Source organism: Mastigoproctus giganteus, chromosome 9, assembly GCF_048544385.1.
Source record: "Mastigoproctus giganteus isolate SK-2022 chromosome 9, ASM4854438v1, whole genome shotgun sequence".
Taxonomy (NCBI): domain Eukaryota; kingdom Metazoa; phylum Arthropoda; class Arachnida; order Uropygi; family Thelyphonidae; genus Mastigoproctus; species Mastigoproctus giganteus.
In genome coordinates this window covers 223,942,109-223,959,404 of record NC_143583.1, presented here as the reverse complement: position 1 = coordinate 223,959,404, position 17,296 = coordinate 223,942,109, and the positions used below count along the sequence as shown (strand labels likewise).

Genomic DNA, 17,296 nt, shown 5'->3' with positions numbered 1-17,296 from the left:
CGATAACAGTGCTAAATCAACCTAATCAACTACCGACTTACTGCAACCTACGATGGGAATCAACCATCGATGTCTCCCTAGCCACTAGAAACATTGCTGGCAATATAACAGACTGGACGGTTCAGGATGCCTGGACAACGTCCGACCACAGGGTCCTGACCTTCCAACTCAACAGAGACCATCAGAGACAATATCCTGAGAGAAAAATGCTGCAGAGATATGCGCTGAACACTGCAAACTGGAACCAATTCAGAGACATCCTAATAGCAGAAAAAGATACACAGCAAGCTGCAATTCAAACAATCCAAGACCCTGACCAACTCCAAAAAATGGTCACAGCGATCATTACTAAAGCAGCGAATGCTGCCATAAAACGAAGAAAACCTGCCTCAGGTGCTGTACCATGGTGGAGTCCGGAGCTCCAGAGGCTCCGAAGAGAAGTCCAGGACAAACGAAAAGCATTCCAGAGAGCCAGACGCTCCTGGCCTGCCCCTGAAGTGGATGCACTACGGGAAATCTACAAAGAGGCCAGAAACCAGTACACCTCGCTCATACGCAGAAGTAAACAACTCTCATGGGAAAATCTGGTCGCAACCACTGGCAACACTGACCCCTGGGGGGGGTGGTCTACAAAGTAACCACTAATAAACTTCCCAGGGGAGAGGTAATTTCAACCACCATAACACCACAGGGAGATGCTACTACCAATTCTTGGGAGGCATCTGTTAACAATATTTTGGACGCAACCTTCCACCCTCATGTAGACCCACAGACACCCCAACAAATCAAGATGTGCACAGAGAATGAAGACTACCGAACAGAAGACAGGGAACCGGATTTCACAATAGAGGAACTACAAGCGGCTGCGCACCTTATTAAAAGTAAGAAATGTCCGGGTCCGGACCTCTTGGAGCCGGAAATTATCATGAAGGTGGTGGAGATAGCCCCTGACATGCTACTGAACCTCTTCAATCTATGTCTCCAAACTGGAACCTATCCGAAGGACTGGAAAAAAGCAAATATTAAACTCATAATTAAAAACCCGACAAAACCACCAGACCAACCAACTTCCTACAGACCAATAGCCCTACTAACAGTCTGCAGTAAACTCTTGGAACGACTCCTGTTAACCAGAATACAGGCTCACTACCTACAGGCAAACCTAATGTCCCCAAACCAGTACGGCTTTAGACCGGGAACGTCGACTGTAGATGCCCTGAAGAACGTCCTTGCACGTGCAGCTGCCACAGAAAACAAATATTTCCTGGCTATCTCTATCGACTTTGCTGGGGCGTTCGACACCCTTTGGTGGCCGAGCGTCCTGGCCCGGCTCCGGGGGAGTGGGATGCCAGGCAACCTCTATTGAGTAATCCAAAGCTACCTCTCCAGTAGACTCATCATGGTGAATGCTCCATATAAAATACTCACCAGAAAAATCAACAGAGGCTGTCCACAAGGCTCCGTTTTAGGACCTACGTTATGGAACATCGTTTTGGATGAATTCCTAAATACCGATATTGCAGAGGCGTCTTCACAAGCCTTTGCAGACGACCTCATCCTGATGATAGAGGGAAACAGCAGAATCCAGCTGGAAAGAAAGGCAAATCATGCCCTTAAAATCCTACAAGAGTGGACCAATATCCACTTCCTTAGGATCTCTGCAACCAAAACGGACTCCATTCTCCTCAAGGGTGCCCTAGATTACAGGAGACCCCCACAGATTAAGATTGATGGTATCACATTACGACTGTCCAAGGAACTTAGATACCTGGGAGTAATACTGGACCCCACTCTCTGCTTCCAGGTACACTTGAAATACATCCGTAAGAAGATACGGGGCTATACAGCCCTTGTTACCAGAGTCGCAAAAAGGGATTGGGGATTGAAAAAGAAGACCCTCAAGCTGTTTTACAAAGCCGCCTTCCTGCCGATAGCTACCTATGCTTCCGGAGCTTGGAACCCCAAAGTCACCATGGCTGTAAATCGCAGAATCCTCGACTCTATCCATAGAGCCATGCTGCTCGCTATAACCCGGGCCTGCAGAACAGTTAGCACCCACGCGCTGCAGGTGCTGGCGGGAACCCTACCTTTAGACCTCGAAGTAGCTAAATGTGGAATATTGTATGAACTCTCCAAGGGAAGAGCCTGCACCTTCGCCGGCTTCGACGCAGATCCTACCACAAATCGTTTGACTGAGAAAAAGAGACTGGCTCACATCTGGTGAGTATGGGCTTGGCACACCCAGGGTCTTGAGCTGGATATCATCATTCTTCTCTTTCCTGGTGATTCCCTTGTACTTTTGTCTCTCTCTTTCTCTCAGGGTAACTAGGGAATTATTATTATTTTTTTTTTTGGCTGGTGCAGCATAAGCCTCAGGCTTCCTTGCACCACATAGCTAATAATAATAATAATAATAATAATAATAATAATAATAATAATAATAATAATAATAAATCATCTCATGCAAACCTGGCAAACCAGATGGGAGAATTCCCCAAAGGGAGAAGTCACCAGACGATTCTTCCCCAATGTTGGAAAACTCTATCCAATGGCTCCAGCATGGTTCACGCCGGGACTCCACGCGACCTTCCTGCTAACAGGACATGGTGCCTTTAAGGCTAAATTACAGCCCTGGGCATTACAGATGACCCTACTTGCTGCTGTGGAGAGCTGGAGAGCTGGCACCACCTCATGCATGAATGCCAGCTTTATGATGACCTCCGCTGCCAACTCATCACTCGGATCACTTTTTTGCCCAGAGATAGAGAACAACACCTTCTGGACGGGAGACAGGAATATATTGCCTTCTCAAAGTTCGCTGAAGCCCTGTACAGAAGAAGACGGGACCTGAATGCACATTAGCCACATAATGGCTAGAAGCCAAAATGTGCATAACACCAAAGATGGACTACTAAGCAACCATGAAGATAGACAAAAAATCTGAATGAAGGACGAATAGCAGCTGTTCTGGCGGCCTGAGCCAAGCACTAGCCTGGCTCTCCTTTAATACCCCTTCCTGGCAGGAGGACGAGATGACCAGTCTCCTCGCCCCCCTGCTACCCCACCTTTCCTTCTGGTGAGGCATGGGCATGCCTCACTGACCACCTGGGGGAATCTCTTCCATGTCCCCCATATCCCCCATACTTCTGCCTTTTCCCCCCAACCTTCTTCCTCCCCTCCCCCACTCTATCTATACACAACGCGAGCGCCCTACACACTAAATTTAATCTAGCCGAAAAATAATCTTCACCCAGTCTCGGCCTAATTATCCTACGCAATGCCCTACTCCTGCCATATGAATGCATGCACACGTGCTGTATGCAAACATCCAAAGTAATTACGATTGCATGGATGCGTATATATTATGTATCACTGTTGTGTATTTTTTTTTTTTTTAAGTCCTAGCTGCCGAAATCTCAGGAAATTAAGCGGCAGGACCTGCCAGAGTAAATCTTAGTCTACTGGTGTTTCCTGGTCTGCCTCCACGGGGCGAAGGTGGGGCAACGCTGGGCTCCAGCAGGGGTCCAGCGGCTAAATGACCAGATGAACAACGGTACACGACATTACACAGGTACAATACCCACACACTTTTAAACCTCTGGCATTCCCAGGAAACTCTGGCATTCCCACAAAGAAAGCAACGCGGAGATGGGGGAAACCCCTGGGGCTGCATGACAACAATATACCTTACACCTTACACCTTACCATGTGACCGTGCCTAAATGCTATAAATGCTGCAGGTATGGCCACACCTCCCATACATGCACTCAGATCACAACAACTTGTGGACACTGCTCTAGCAAAGGGCATGAATACAACAGCTGTCCAAACAAGGAGCAAGAACCGGTTTGTGTGAATTGTAAATCCTCAAAGCTCGAACATACCCATTCCATCAGGGATCCAAAATGTCCGACGTATAACAAGATAAAGAGTTTATACCAAATGAGGACTGATTATGGCAATACAATTTAAAAAGTTCAATACAACCAAGCTGTTAATACTACAACAAAACGCACACCATGCCAGAGCAGTGCCTGAACAACTCAGAAAAATAGCGGACGAGGAAAATGCCGACATCCTCTTGTTGCAGGAACCCTACACCCACTCCAATAAAGTAAGAGGCTATCCAATAGCATATAAAATCATACAGGCTGAGAATGAGACCCCAAAAGCGGCCATAGTGATCCGCAATCCAGCCATTACTGCCACCCGTATCACACAACTCTGTACAGGCTGGGCTGATTGTGCCCATATAATATCACCCCTGGGATCCTTCTACGCGATTGCCTTGTATTGTAGGCCGGGGGAAGAAATAACATTTGCCACGAGATACCTCCAGGTTGTGTTGGACACTCTTCCAGGCCAACAGATCTTGGTAGGGGCGGATGTAAACTGCCGCTCCCCGGCTTGGCACAGCCAAACATCGGACAGAAGGGGCACCGGAAATGGGCAGCGTCTCGAGGAGTTCCTGGCGAATTCTCCCTTGACAGTCCTAAACAGGCCTCACCACCTACCTACGTTTTGTAATACTCTGTGGGAGGCAACAATTGACGTCACTCTTGCCACCGGAAACCTTGCAGGACACATCACTGGCTGGACAGTCCAAGACTCCTGGACCACGTCTGACCACAGAGTGATTACCTTCCAAATCAACCGATCTCTATATAGAACACCAATAGCCAAACAGATGCTTAACCGCTTTGCAGTAAACAAAGCTGACTGGAGACTCTTTGGGGAACTGCTGACTCGAACCTTATGCCAACACCGCATTAAAGTGGATGGACAAGAAGACCCAGACGACATCCAGAGAAAAATTACCAAGACCATAATAGCGGCCAGTGAGGCTGCGATGAAGCGAAAATTGCCAACACCTGGTGCAGTCCCTTGGTGGACTCGGGACATTCAGAACCTCAGAAGAGAAGTCATAAAGGCAAGAAAACAATTCCAAAGGGCAAGACGTACCTGGCCGGAAGTGGAAGTAACAGCACTCAGACAAAGGTACGCAGCAGTGAGAAACAGATACATTGAGTTAATACGAAAAAGTAAGCAGAAGGCCTGGGAGCGATTAGTCAGCACGACTGGAAATGCCGACCCCTGGGGGGTGGTGTACAAAGTCACTATGAATAAATTCCCCAGGGGTGAGGTCATGACCTCGACCCGCACCCCGCAGGGAACATTGGCCACCACCTGGGAACAGTCTATCACCAACATCCTCGATGTGATTTTCCAAAAACCAGCACACCCGCAACTACCAGAACAACTGCAGATCTGCGATAGAAATGAAACATATCATATAGACCAAATGGAACTACCTTTTGCCTTAGAAGAATTACAACAGGCAGCGCAACAAATAAGGAATAAAAAATGCCCAGGCCCAGATCTTCTGGAGCCGGAGATTATTAAAAAAGTGGTAGACATCTCTCCGCAGACTTTACTAAACCTCTTCAACACATGCCTGAAGACAGGAATCTTTCCAGCCGACTGGAAAATGGCCAACGTCAAATTAATTCTAAAAAATCCAATGAAGCCACCAGAACAACCCGAATCATACCGGCCAATTTCCCTGCTCCCAGTTGCTAGTAAACTCCTTGAAAAGATGCTTCACAAGCGACTCCTGCACCACTATGAAGCTGCAAATCTCGTGATGCCCACACAGTTTGGGTTCAAACCCGGAACCTCAACAGTGGATGCTCTCAACAGCCTCCTACGTTTGGCTGCTGCCTGTGATAGGAAGTATTTCTTGGTTATTTCGGTCGATTTTGCTGGGGCATTCGACACCATCTGGTGGCCGAGCGTCCTAGCCAGACTGAGGAAGGCAAAAACACCCATCAACCTTTACAAAATATTGAAGTCATATTTATCCAAGAGAAAAATACAAGTAGTGACTCCGTACGAGAAACTGACCAGGCCTGTTTACAGGGGCTGCCCCAGGGATCGGTACTGGGACCACTCCTCTGGAGTGACATAGTGACATAGTGTTTTTTGACAAGCGGCACCGGTGCTTTCGCACAACTCCGCATTTGAATCTCTTGTGAAGTAAGACAGTACAGTACTGTCAAGGCCAGATATCATATGTTAGTGTATGTTCATGTTTGCTTAGTGCGGGTTATGTTGTTCATCTGGCCGCTTAGCTAGGGTCTGTGGAACACCACAGACTGCTAGTTACCGTCACTGGCACTGGGAGCCGGACTAGGTATGTGGAAAGAGAACTCTGGCTGGCCGACCCTGGGGTTATCCTGAGCTTCCCAGGGAGGGGCGAAAAAAAAAATAATAAAATAAATAAATAAAAAAATAAAAAAATAAATAAATAAAAAAATAAATAAAAAATAAAATAAAAAAATAATAAAAAATAAATAAAAAAATTAATAATAAAAAAATAAAATAAAAATAATAAAAAAATAAAAAATAAAATAAAATAAATAAAATAAAAAATATATATATATAAATTTTTTTTTTTTTGAAAAAGAGAAGGGTCTTGTCACTTTAGTTATTTAAGGTTTCACGGCAAAACGTTTGTGCGCTCATGTATTTGTTGAGAAACCCAAACTGTATTCGTTTCCTGCCGAGGCATCCACATGTTTGACATTTTGAAAATAACGATAGTTTGTTCGCAACGAAACATGTCATCAGAACTACGAGAACATTACTTTTGCTGATACGTGCGTGTGGAATTTCTCAGGTTTTCTCTAAAAGTGCCGATTTTTAAATATTTTCAATTTCTAGTACAACTTGATATTTTCTTCAGTTTGAGCACGGTATGGCTTGCAAAATAAGACCCGCAAGGCCAGATGACTGCAAAACTATTCTGCAACTTATAAAGGTAGGTCACGTGGTTGTGTGTATTTAGATAATTTGCATTTCGAAATTTATACTTCGGTGTATTCTTACCGTTTATTTTATTTGTTTATTATTTTTGGCAGAGATTCAGAAAGATCAGAGTGTAGCTTTTTGGAGGTCTTGCATCTAATAAGAAGGGGAGGGGATTAGAAATGAGGAATTATTGAAATAATTAATAAATAAAGGCTATAAAGAAAAGAAGGTATAATTATTGGTATGTGCTGCCAATTGTTAACAAGCCTTGCCGATAAGGATTTCAGCTAAGAATCATTGTTCGTTTAAATAGATCGGTCGAGATTCAGTATCGGGTACAGCGTACATTTTTGGCGGCTGTACCCGATAGTGAATCTCTACCGAGATCTGTTTGTTGTTAAGTTTGTTATTTGGTTTTTAGGAACATTAGCAACTATATTGCCCCTGGGATATGCGGTGGTCGTTCCCTGACCTTTCTACATCCTCCGTATTTGGTGGTCACGGGTTCGAACCCAGGTCTAATCAAGAAGTGTGTGCTACTCACTGCTGCCCCCTGGCTAAGCTGGCACCCCAACAGAGATCTGGGATAATCAACAAATACCCCCCTTCCGATAATTGCAATTAGGAGTGCACCAGTAGTAGCATACCCTGAGATGTAATGGAAGGAAAGTGATGAGCAGAGGGAGAAGGAAAATTGGAATGAAAGCAGGATGATTTGATGGGTAGTTGAATTACAGAGGACATGGGTGTCATGGGCTAGCTACAGACAAGAAGATGGAGTGTGGTCAAATTCTCACTGTTGCAAACAAGATTGGATTTACCAATTTGCAGTGCTAGAGTTGTTCCAACATTCTGAAATTAATGGGTAACAGGAACAATAGAATTACTCTTGACCCTTGGTAACTGTGATATTATTTTTAATCCCTAAAAATGTATGCCTAAGATTACCAAAATGGAGCATTACTCATGGACTTGCTTTGACGAAAGAACTTTGGTGATAATATTTGCATGCACATTTCCTACATATAATAATATATTGCTTATTGTATTAAAATTACTTAGTCATCTCTGAAATTTATCATTCTTCTTGGTAACTAACAAAATAAGCTATATAAATTTAAATAGCCCAATGTATAAATTTAAATTATTTCAACAATTTTTATTTAATAGGTTATAGCCTCTTTAATATAACAAGAAACCCTTAACTGGCCAAAGGCTTGTTCTCCATTCATCCATATCCTCCAGAAATTTGTCTAGTTCTTCCTCGAATTTATTCAAACTATCCACTTCCACAACATTACATGGAAGCCTGTTTCAAACTCATTGGCCGAAGGAAAGTTTCCACGCATGCACCCTACAAATTGTTTCTCGACTTGGGTTTATGTCCCCTGGTGTGTAGCAAAAGGAAGAATGCCATTCGACTTACTCTATCCTTAAAAATCTTAATCAGATCACCCCACAGGTACCTAGTTTTCAGATGCTGCAAATTGCAGAAGTGAAGCCTTTCTAGGTAAGAGCTCCCTTTTTTCCTTTCACCAATCTGGTTGCCCTTCTCTGGACTATTCTAGCAGATCTATATCTTTCCTAAAGTGAGAATTCCATACCTGTTACTCAACATGCAGCCTAACTATGGACTTGAGGATAATCACCTGCTTGCCCCTGATAGCAGAGTTTCTGTATATCATTGATGGAACCCCATGAGCTGGTCTCAGAGAATTTCATGTCTGACTGCACAATTACTCCCAGGTCTTTTTCATCTTGACTACCCTGAGTTGCCACAGGTGTGGCCACTTAACTGTGTAGTACCACACAGTTAAGTTATTCTGGGATTATTGCTGCCCATATGCAATACCTTGCATTTCTCAATGTTAAACTAAAACTGTCATTTCTTAGCCCATCGACCTAATTTTCCTAGATCTTGTTGCAGTGGCTCACCCTGATTACTGTCTTTAACCACCCCCAACCTTTGTATTATCTGCAAACTTTAACGTTACCTTTTACACTTGCTAATGCGCCATAAAACCCTAAAACAAACAAACAAACAAACCTTTTACACTTCCAGATATAACTTCATCAATATCATTAATAAATATTGTAAACAACAATGGGCCCAGCACTAAACCATGGGGTACTCCACTAATAACATTAGTCCATGAAGAGCAGTACCCATTGATAACTATTTTCTGTCTTCTACTCAACCATTATCCATAGCAGTAACTTGCTCCCCTAATGCCGCATTGCTCCAGTTTGTACAACAGTCTTTTATGTGCAACACTGTTAAAAGCCTTCCTATCCAGTATACGATGTGAAGATTTTTTATTGCATCCAGTTCCTTGGTCACTGCATTATAATATCCAATCAGATCGGTTAGACAAGACCACCACTTAAGAAATCCATGCTGTGGTTGCAGTATAATTGCATTCCTGTCCAGATGGTTCTCCATTACTTCTTTAACCAGTGGCTCCATTATTTTCCTTAGAACAGACATTAAACTAACAGGTCTGTAATTATTCATGTCACTTATTGATCCCACTTTATGATTTGGGGATACATTTGTACATCTCCAGTCAACAGAGACCTCCCCTGAATTCAAGAATAATTATGGCTAAATACTTGCTGCCTTTTTTGTTGCCTCTCTTAATACGAGGACCGGTACGAAAGTAATACCTCCTAATTTTTTGCTTTCAAATGTGCTGCGGTAGATCATTTCACGTGTCACTGAGTGGTCACTAGAGGTCTCTAGTTTCACCATACTAAGTGGTGCTTTGATCGGTCTCTTGAGTGCAGCACACAGATAGTTCAAAATGGGGGGGATGTTACAAATGTGTGTTATTATTATTAGCTATATGGTGCAAGAAAGCCTGAGGCTTATGCTGCACTAGCCAAAAAAAAAAAAAAAAAAAATTCCTGAGTTACCCTGAGAGAGAGAGAGAGAGAGAAAGAAAGAAAGAAAGAAAGAAAAGTAGAAGGGAATCGCCAAGAAGAGAAGAATGATGATATCCAGCTCAGGACCTTAGGTGTGCCAAGCCCATACTCACCCGATGTGAGCCCCCGGAGTTAATGTATCAAGCAAAGAGTGATGACGAGTTTCTTTCCAAGGAAGAAGTGATGCCCTATTGAAATCCATATGCATCTCAAAAATGTATATGGTGACCATACTGTAAATATGAGTAAGAATACCTCTTTGTTCCCATCCCAGGTCTTGTTGACCTTCTCTGTACTTGTTCCAGCAACTGTGCATCCTTAAAATGAGACCTCCAGTCCTGTATACAGTACTCAATGTATGGCTTGACCATTGCTTTATACAGTGGAGTAATCACTTTCTTATCTCTGCTAGCAAAATTCCTGTATATCATTGACAAGAGGCCATGACCTGCTCTGGCTGCCTGCCTGCACTGCTCAGAAAACTTCATATCTGACTGCACAATTACCCCCAGGTTGTTTTCATTTCCCACTACCCTGAGTGTAGTACCACACAGTTTGTACATTTCTCTGCTACATGCAAAGTACTGCTACCCATATGCAGTACTTTGCATTGCATATGGGTAGTACTTTAACATTGCATTTGTCAATGTTAAACTTCAGCCCATCTGCCCAACTTTTCTAGATCCTGTTGCAGTAGTGTACTATCATTACTGTCATTAACAACCCTGCCGACATTTGTATCATCTTCAAACTTTGACATTAATCCTGATATACCTTCATCAATATCACTGATAAATACAGAAAACAACAATGGGCCTAACACCAAACCCTGTGGACTCCACTAATAACATTAATCACAAAGAGAGTGTCCATTGATTACCACTCTGTCTTCTTCCACTCAACCATCTTTTTATCCATTTTAGCCATTTGCCCTTAATGCCATACTGCTCCAACTTGTACAGTAGCCTTCTATGTGCAACAGTATCAAAAGCTTTCCTCAAATCCAAGTATATGATATATAAAAAAAAAAAAAAAAATTTGTATCCAATTTCTTTGTGACCACATCATAGTATCCAATCAAATTGGTCAGACAAGACTTTCCCTTAACAAACCCATGCTATGTCTGAACTATAACTGCAGTCTTGTCTAGATGACCTTGCAATGATGCTTCTTTAACCAGTGACTCTGTTATATTTAATGCCAGTGATTTTCTAATCCGATTCCAAAAATTTTCTCTTTGCAAAATCCCTCAGTTGTATTTTGATACAGAGTAAGTGATGTGAAATAAAACTGTCTGGTGCTGTGGAATTTGAAATGCTTCAAATTTTGAATAAATTTGAAGCATTTATTGATAAATTTTTTATATTATCATATTATTGATAAATATTATGACAAATTTGTTTCTTAAACATAAGACGTTTTCCCAAGTTTAGTGAACCTGGGTTCTGCTTATTAGTTAACCTACTGTTAACTAATTAGCAGAATACCACCTCTGCATTTCATAGTTTGATAACCACTATTGTAGAGAAAATGCAGTAATGATCTTTCTTGTGAGGGGAAAGGTGTCAGCAAAAAATCGGAAGACCACAATTTGAAACCAACTGATTTGGTACCAAATGAGGAAAAAGGCCAGAAAAGCTTTTTCCCATTCTTGGGATAACCATTTGGATGTTTAGTAAGACAGTCTTGCTCACCACCTGCCACTGGACTACAGGATCATTAGTGGTAAAGCATTGAAACTGATTTAGAATATAAGAATTCATCAGAGTTATGCTTAAGTTTGAAAACAGTACATTTTTATTTAAAGGTTTTATTTATGAGTAGTTAAAAAATAAAAACTTTCAATTTTGATTTCAGGAATTGGCTGAATACGAAAAGATGCCAGGTGGACCAAAAATTGATGAACAAGGTATGGAAGTACTTTTTTTCTTGATATATTTTATTCAGTAAAAAGGCCATTTTTCAATAACATGTTTATTGTTTGAATTATAGTGTTGCTCAGTGATGGATTTGGTGAAAAGCCATTTTTTCACTGTTTTGTAGCTGAAGTTGAGAGGATCACCAAAAGTTGTAAGTTGCATTGCAGTTTATTTATTAATATCAGATGTATTCTTATTTATGCATTATTATGAATGTAGTGTAGTGTAGTGTTATGTTGCATTGCTGTGGGAGGGATTTGGGAAATTTTTATTTATTTATTTTTTTTGTCAGTGTTGGCAAATGAAGCAAGCTCATACCACTTCAACCAAAAAAAAAAAATACCGCATCACCTGTTATCTACTCTAATAATTTGTGTAATTCCTCCCAAAATTTTTTCAAACTACTCACTTGGCAGAGGAAGTTTGTTCCTACAGTCAGCTGTCTTCTAGTTGAAACTATATTTCCACACATCTATCCTTCAACCATCCTATTTCAATTTAAATTTCTATCGTGTGCGTGCATGTGTGCATTGCCCAAGAAAGAGTAAGGATGCCATCAAGCTTCTGCAATTTAGCTTACTGAATCTATTCAAAGGAAGCTCTCGATCAGATGTCCACCCAGATGTCTACTTCCGGATACTGTAACTTGCAGAAATTGTCTTTCGTAGTGAAAGTACCCTTTTTTTCCCCTCCAAAAACTCATTCCTCTTATTTGCACAGGTTGCAACAGCTCCACATCCTTCTTAAAACGAGGCTTCCAGACCTGTATGCAGTAATCAAGATGTGTGAAATAATTACCTCTTTATCCCTGCTGACAAAATTAAATTCCTGTATATAATGGAGGGGGGGGGGAACCGTAAGCTTCCCTAGCAACTCGTCTGCACTGCTGAGAGAACTTCATATGTGAGAAGTGCAAATGGGCTGCTAGGGTAGCTGTGTTGTATGTCATTCTGGAATTACTGCTACGCATATGTAGTACCTTGCATTTGTCAATGTTTAACTTCAGTTTCCACTTCTCATTTTTCTAATTTTTCTTTCTAATTTTTCTAGATCTTGTTGCAATAGCTTGCCTACATTACTGCCATTAACCACCCTTGGCAACATTTGTATCATCTCCAAACTTGGACATTAAGCCTGTTATACTGTCATATGATTAATAAATATAGAAAGCAATGAGCCCAGCACCAAACCCTGGGGAACTACACTAATAACATTAGTTCACTAAGAGCAGTGTCCATTGATAATTTTCTCTCTCTCTCTCATAATAATAACTTGCCCTTAATGCCACACTGCTCCAGTCTTTTATGTGCAGCAGTATCAAAAGATTTTGAAATGCAAGTATATGATATCAAAATTATTATTTTTTGTATGCAGTTAGATTGGTCAGACAACATTGCCCATTAAATCCATGCTGTGACTGCATCATAATTGCATTCTTGTCTAGATGGTTCTGCTTTACTTCTTTAACCAGTGACTCCATTATTTTCCCTGGAACAGAAGTTAAGCTAACAGGTCTGTAATTACTTATGTCATCCTTTGATCCACTGTGAATTTGGGATACGTTTGCAATTATCCAATCCATGGGGACCTCCCCTGAATCCAAGGAAGCTCTCCTAATTGTGGCTGCTGATTTGCTGCTGCTTTTAATATAACTGGGATCAATCTCAACAGTCCCAGGTTCATTAATTACTTTTAGCTTCAGTTTCTCCTCCCCTTTCTTCTCAGTTATAACCAAATTATGTAGCTCTTAATTATAACTTTGTGTGTGTCTGGTATTTCCATCCCTAGAAACTTCTTCAAAGGTGAGTGTAGATGCAGAATATTTAACTTGTTAGCAAACTGGACAGGATCATCAATAGTTATGCCATTTATATCTAGTGGGTCGCCTATTTCCCTCGAGTGTTCACAAAAGATGAATTCATTGTTACTTTTCTTTACATTCTTAGCCAGAGGCTTTTAATAATCTGGCCCCATCCCCACCGTGACTTGATTGTAGACTAGTTTGTACTTACTGCAGATTTGTTGGCAGAACTGATGACCATCTCGTGCATTTTTGTATGGGATGATTATCAATCTGCCATCAGTAGTTCATCAGACATCCATTTAGGTCTGGACCTTGAACAATATCTTTCCTTTGTTATAAAATGCCTGGTAGCTTCTACAACTGCATCCCTAAATGTTACCCATTTATCATTAGTATTTATTTTCATCAGTTCATCACAATTCACACTTCAGCAGAATTTATCTTCATTACAAAGGAACTGGATGCAAAAGATAATTTTGATATCATATACTTGGATTTCAGGAAAGGTTTTGATACTCTGTTGTACATGGAAGACTGCTGTACAGATTGAAGCAGCATGGAATTAAGGGCAAGTTGCTACAATGGATAAAAGGATGATTGAGTGGGAGAAGACAGAGTTGTAATCAGTGGGTACTGCTCTTTGTGGACTAATGTTATTAGTAGTGTCCCCCAAGGTTCGGTGTTGGGCTCACTGTTGTTTTGTATATTTATCAATGATATTGATCAAGCTTAATGTCAAAGGTTGGCAGGGTTGTTAATAACAGTAATGACAGTATGCTGCTGCTGCAACAGGATCTGAAAAATCGGGCAGATGGGCTGAGAAGTGGCAACTGAAGTTTAACATTGGCAAATACATTGGAAAAAGTAACCTCAGAGGAATGTATCAACTGGGTGGTGTTATACTCAGGGTAGTGGAGAATGAAAGAGACCTTGGGGTGATTTTGCAGTCAGATATGAAATTTTCTGAGCACTGCAGACTGCCTGCCAGAGTAGGTCATGGGGTCTTGTCAGTGATATGTAGGAATTTTGCTAGCAGGGATAAAGAGGTGATTATTCCCTTGTATAAGGCCACACCTTGAGTACTGTGTAGAGGTCTGGAAGCCTCATTTTAAGAAGGATGTAGAGTTGCTAGAATGAGTACAGAGAAGGGCAACAACACTGGTGAGGGGAACAAAGGAGTGCTCTTACGAAGAAAGGTTTGCTTAAGTTCCCCAAATTGCAGTGTCTGGAGATTAGGCACCTGCGAGGCGGTCTTATTGAGGTGTATAAGGCCTTGAATTGATTGAGCAAGCAGGCTCAATGCTGATGGGGTTCTTCTCAGATTACAAACCTGGGGATCATAAACTGAAATTGAGGAAAGACAGTTGTAGAATAGAAGAAAAAAAAAAAAAAACCCTTCCCATTTCATCCATCCATTCATTCCAAATGTTTGTCTACCACCCACTGGTTAATTGGTGGAACAGACTTCCATGTTTTGTTGTGGAAGTTGATAGCTTAAATAAATTCAAGGCAGAAGTAGACAAACATTTGGAATGAATGGGTGTGTGGTGTTTTTTTTTTTTTTTTGGCTGATGCATATAAACTTGCTTTCTTGCATCATATGCCTCTACTAATGTTAATACTAATATAATATATCTTTGTGAATTGGGATTTTCAACACTTGTAACCATCAAAACAAAAAATTGAAATCGATTGGATGTGCAGCATAATATGCATGTTGTCTTGTCAAAGTCCACCCCACAGTTTAATGTTCTTATTCAAGGTAAGCAACAACAGCCTTTGCACTATGTCTTTAAAAAATAAAATTTAACTTTAACTTGGCTATATTTTAAATGTATTGTCTTCTTATTTAGTGCATTATTAAAGAAGCACATATATTACTATATCACAAATTTGGTTTTTTACTTTTTAATAAATGTGTTTTATTTCAGTATTTTGATATAAAATTAATTATAGTTTTATCTGACATACAAGTTTGTGTAATATGTTAGTACTTAGCAAACTCTAAAATAGCTGAGAATGGCATCATTTAAGGTGTATCTCATATTGTGAATACCTTCACAATGAGTTGCCATGATATTGCACTACCTCGAATAAGTAACGCTTCACCAATGGAGAAGACTATTGTTACTTATTCTTAGCAGATACCACCACTCAGACAGCACCGTTTCAAGGCTATTTGGCCTATGTTTGGTAGGTATCCTGATGATGTAATGATGGCAATTTAGTTATGAAGTGTAACTCCAGAATATGTGAGATGCCTGATGGTGTATGAAGTGAATCAGACTAAAACTGTTGTGGATTAAGACTATTGTGGAGTCTATTAAACTTTCATGCAGCCTGAGGCTTAAGCCCTAAAAGCCTTTTAGTTATAGTTTTATCATAAAATTAATTTTATGTAAAATTTATTAATATAAATATTTCGCTGTGATATAACAAATTTTCTATAGTATTTATATTATTTTGTCTATTTATAAATTTTTATAGTTTTTGCTTAGATGTTTTAAATATAAATAAAATTTCGTATGAGTTATTGTTTTACAGTTTAATGTCAAAAAAAATCTTTTGTGTGACATAATTTGAATAGGTACTACATAATTTGAATAGGATTTTAGTTTTATTTATTTATTAACTTTGATCCCATATTGCTTTCACTTCCAAACAACTTTCATCTGTATGACATGTATACTAGAGAGACCTATTATATATTAGCTTAATGTGAGGAGATCCATTGCTCTGACAAGGATGAAATGGCATGCCAAAGGATGCATTTATTCCAAGAGTGGCATTTTATTTAGAAATAACATTACTTACGAAGTTCTTAAATGCCACCTTCCCGTTTTTCTTCAATTTTATTAGATGCAGTCAGAGTAACTGCACAATAGGAAATACAGTAGACTCTTGATTTTCCGGGATAGATGGTAAAAAACAAATCCTGGATAATCGATTTCCCGGTTAATCCAAAGATACAGAAGTCCCCGACATACGTAAGGGATGCGTTCCAGGACTTCTTACTTCGTCGAGTTTTACGTAACTTGGGAATGACTAGTAACCTATTGCTACTATATTATTATTGACAAATCTGAATTCAGCGCTATACTTGTTAAATTTTGACCATTTTCATATATTCTTATTAGTTTAATTTTTTGATCCAAATTGATTGCTTTTCTTGTTAGATTTATTAGTAGCTCTGTCACTTATTCTCTTAGTTGGCACCATGATAATGGTCAAAATTAAATTTTCTGAAAAGAACTTCACAGGGTTAAGGCGAAATCACAGGGATTTTACTAAAGCACATTTCTGGAGGTCAACAAAAAACAATAAAAACAATTTGCACTTTCCCTTTTTATTGGGCTTTTCTGTTAGCGCAATCTATTATAAATGGGTAGTAAAGTCGATCTTATTGCATTTGTGATGATACCGATGGCTGGAATTCTGTTGGTTTTTACGTTATTATGATGAAGTGTGTGTCCCCTTCACTGAATCTTCAGTCATATAAAAAAGAACCGTAAATACATAATTGTAAGAATCTTCTCTTCTTTCCTATTTTTTTGCTTGTTACTCTGATCTCACTTATGCAATTTGTGTGTGCCGTGATTGTTGTTATTGATTGCTTATTATTATTTTTTGTTGTTTTAAATTTTACAATCCTGAAAAAAAAAAAAATTGAGTGAAAACAAATTTACGTAATTTCGTAGTTGCGTAAGTCCGGGGACTTACTGTATCGAAAAATGTTCAGCAACCTACGTACAAAAAATATGGTGATAGATAAAAAACTTACCACGTACTACTCGTGTGTCCAATATGATGCGTCCCTTTATTTTTTGCGATGTCGATT

General features: G+C 40.2%; 2 protein-coding genes across 4 annotated transcripts in view; both read left to right on the top strand.

Moving 5' to 3' along the window:
* LOC150081134 (thialysine N-epsilon-acetyltransferase) overlaps positions 1 to 17,296 on the top strand; it is a 156,372-nt gene that overhangs the window by 102,270 nt on the left and 36,806 nt on the right. Inside the window, exons 1-3 of one of the 3 annotated variants that reach the window (XM_090381471.1) lie at positions 6,658 to 6,820; positions 11,593 to 11,644; positions 11,728 to 11,805. In XM_090381471.1, the coding sequence (XP_090237597.1) occupies positions 6,758 to 6,820; positions 11,593 to 11,644; positions 11,728 to 11,805 (193 nt within the window). In that variant the 5' untranslated portion in view covers positions 6,658 to 6,757. Of the gene's footprint in view, positions 1 to 6,657; positions 6,821 to 6,951; positions 7,052 to 11,592; positions 11,645 to 11,727; positions 11,806 to 17,296 lie in introns of those variants that run through there. The other 2 variants (XM_090381473.1, XM_090381474.1) reach the window with 2 other exon arrangements.
* Positions 3,956 to 6,733, top strand: LOC150081135 (uncharacterized). The gene is made up of 2 exons (XM_090380938.1): positions 3,956 to 4,998; positions 6,724 to 6,733. Exons 1-2 carry the CDS (start codon positions 3,956 to 3,958, stop codon positions 6,731 to 6,733), a joined length of 1,053 nt encoding a protein of 350 aa, XP_090237064.1.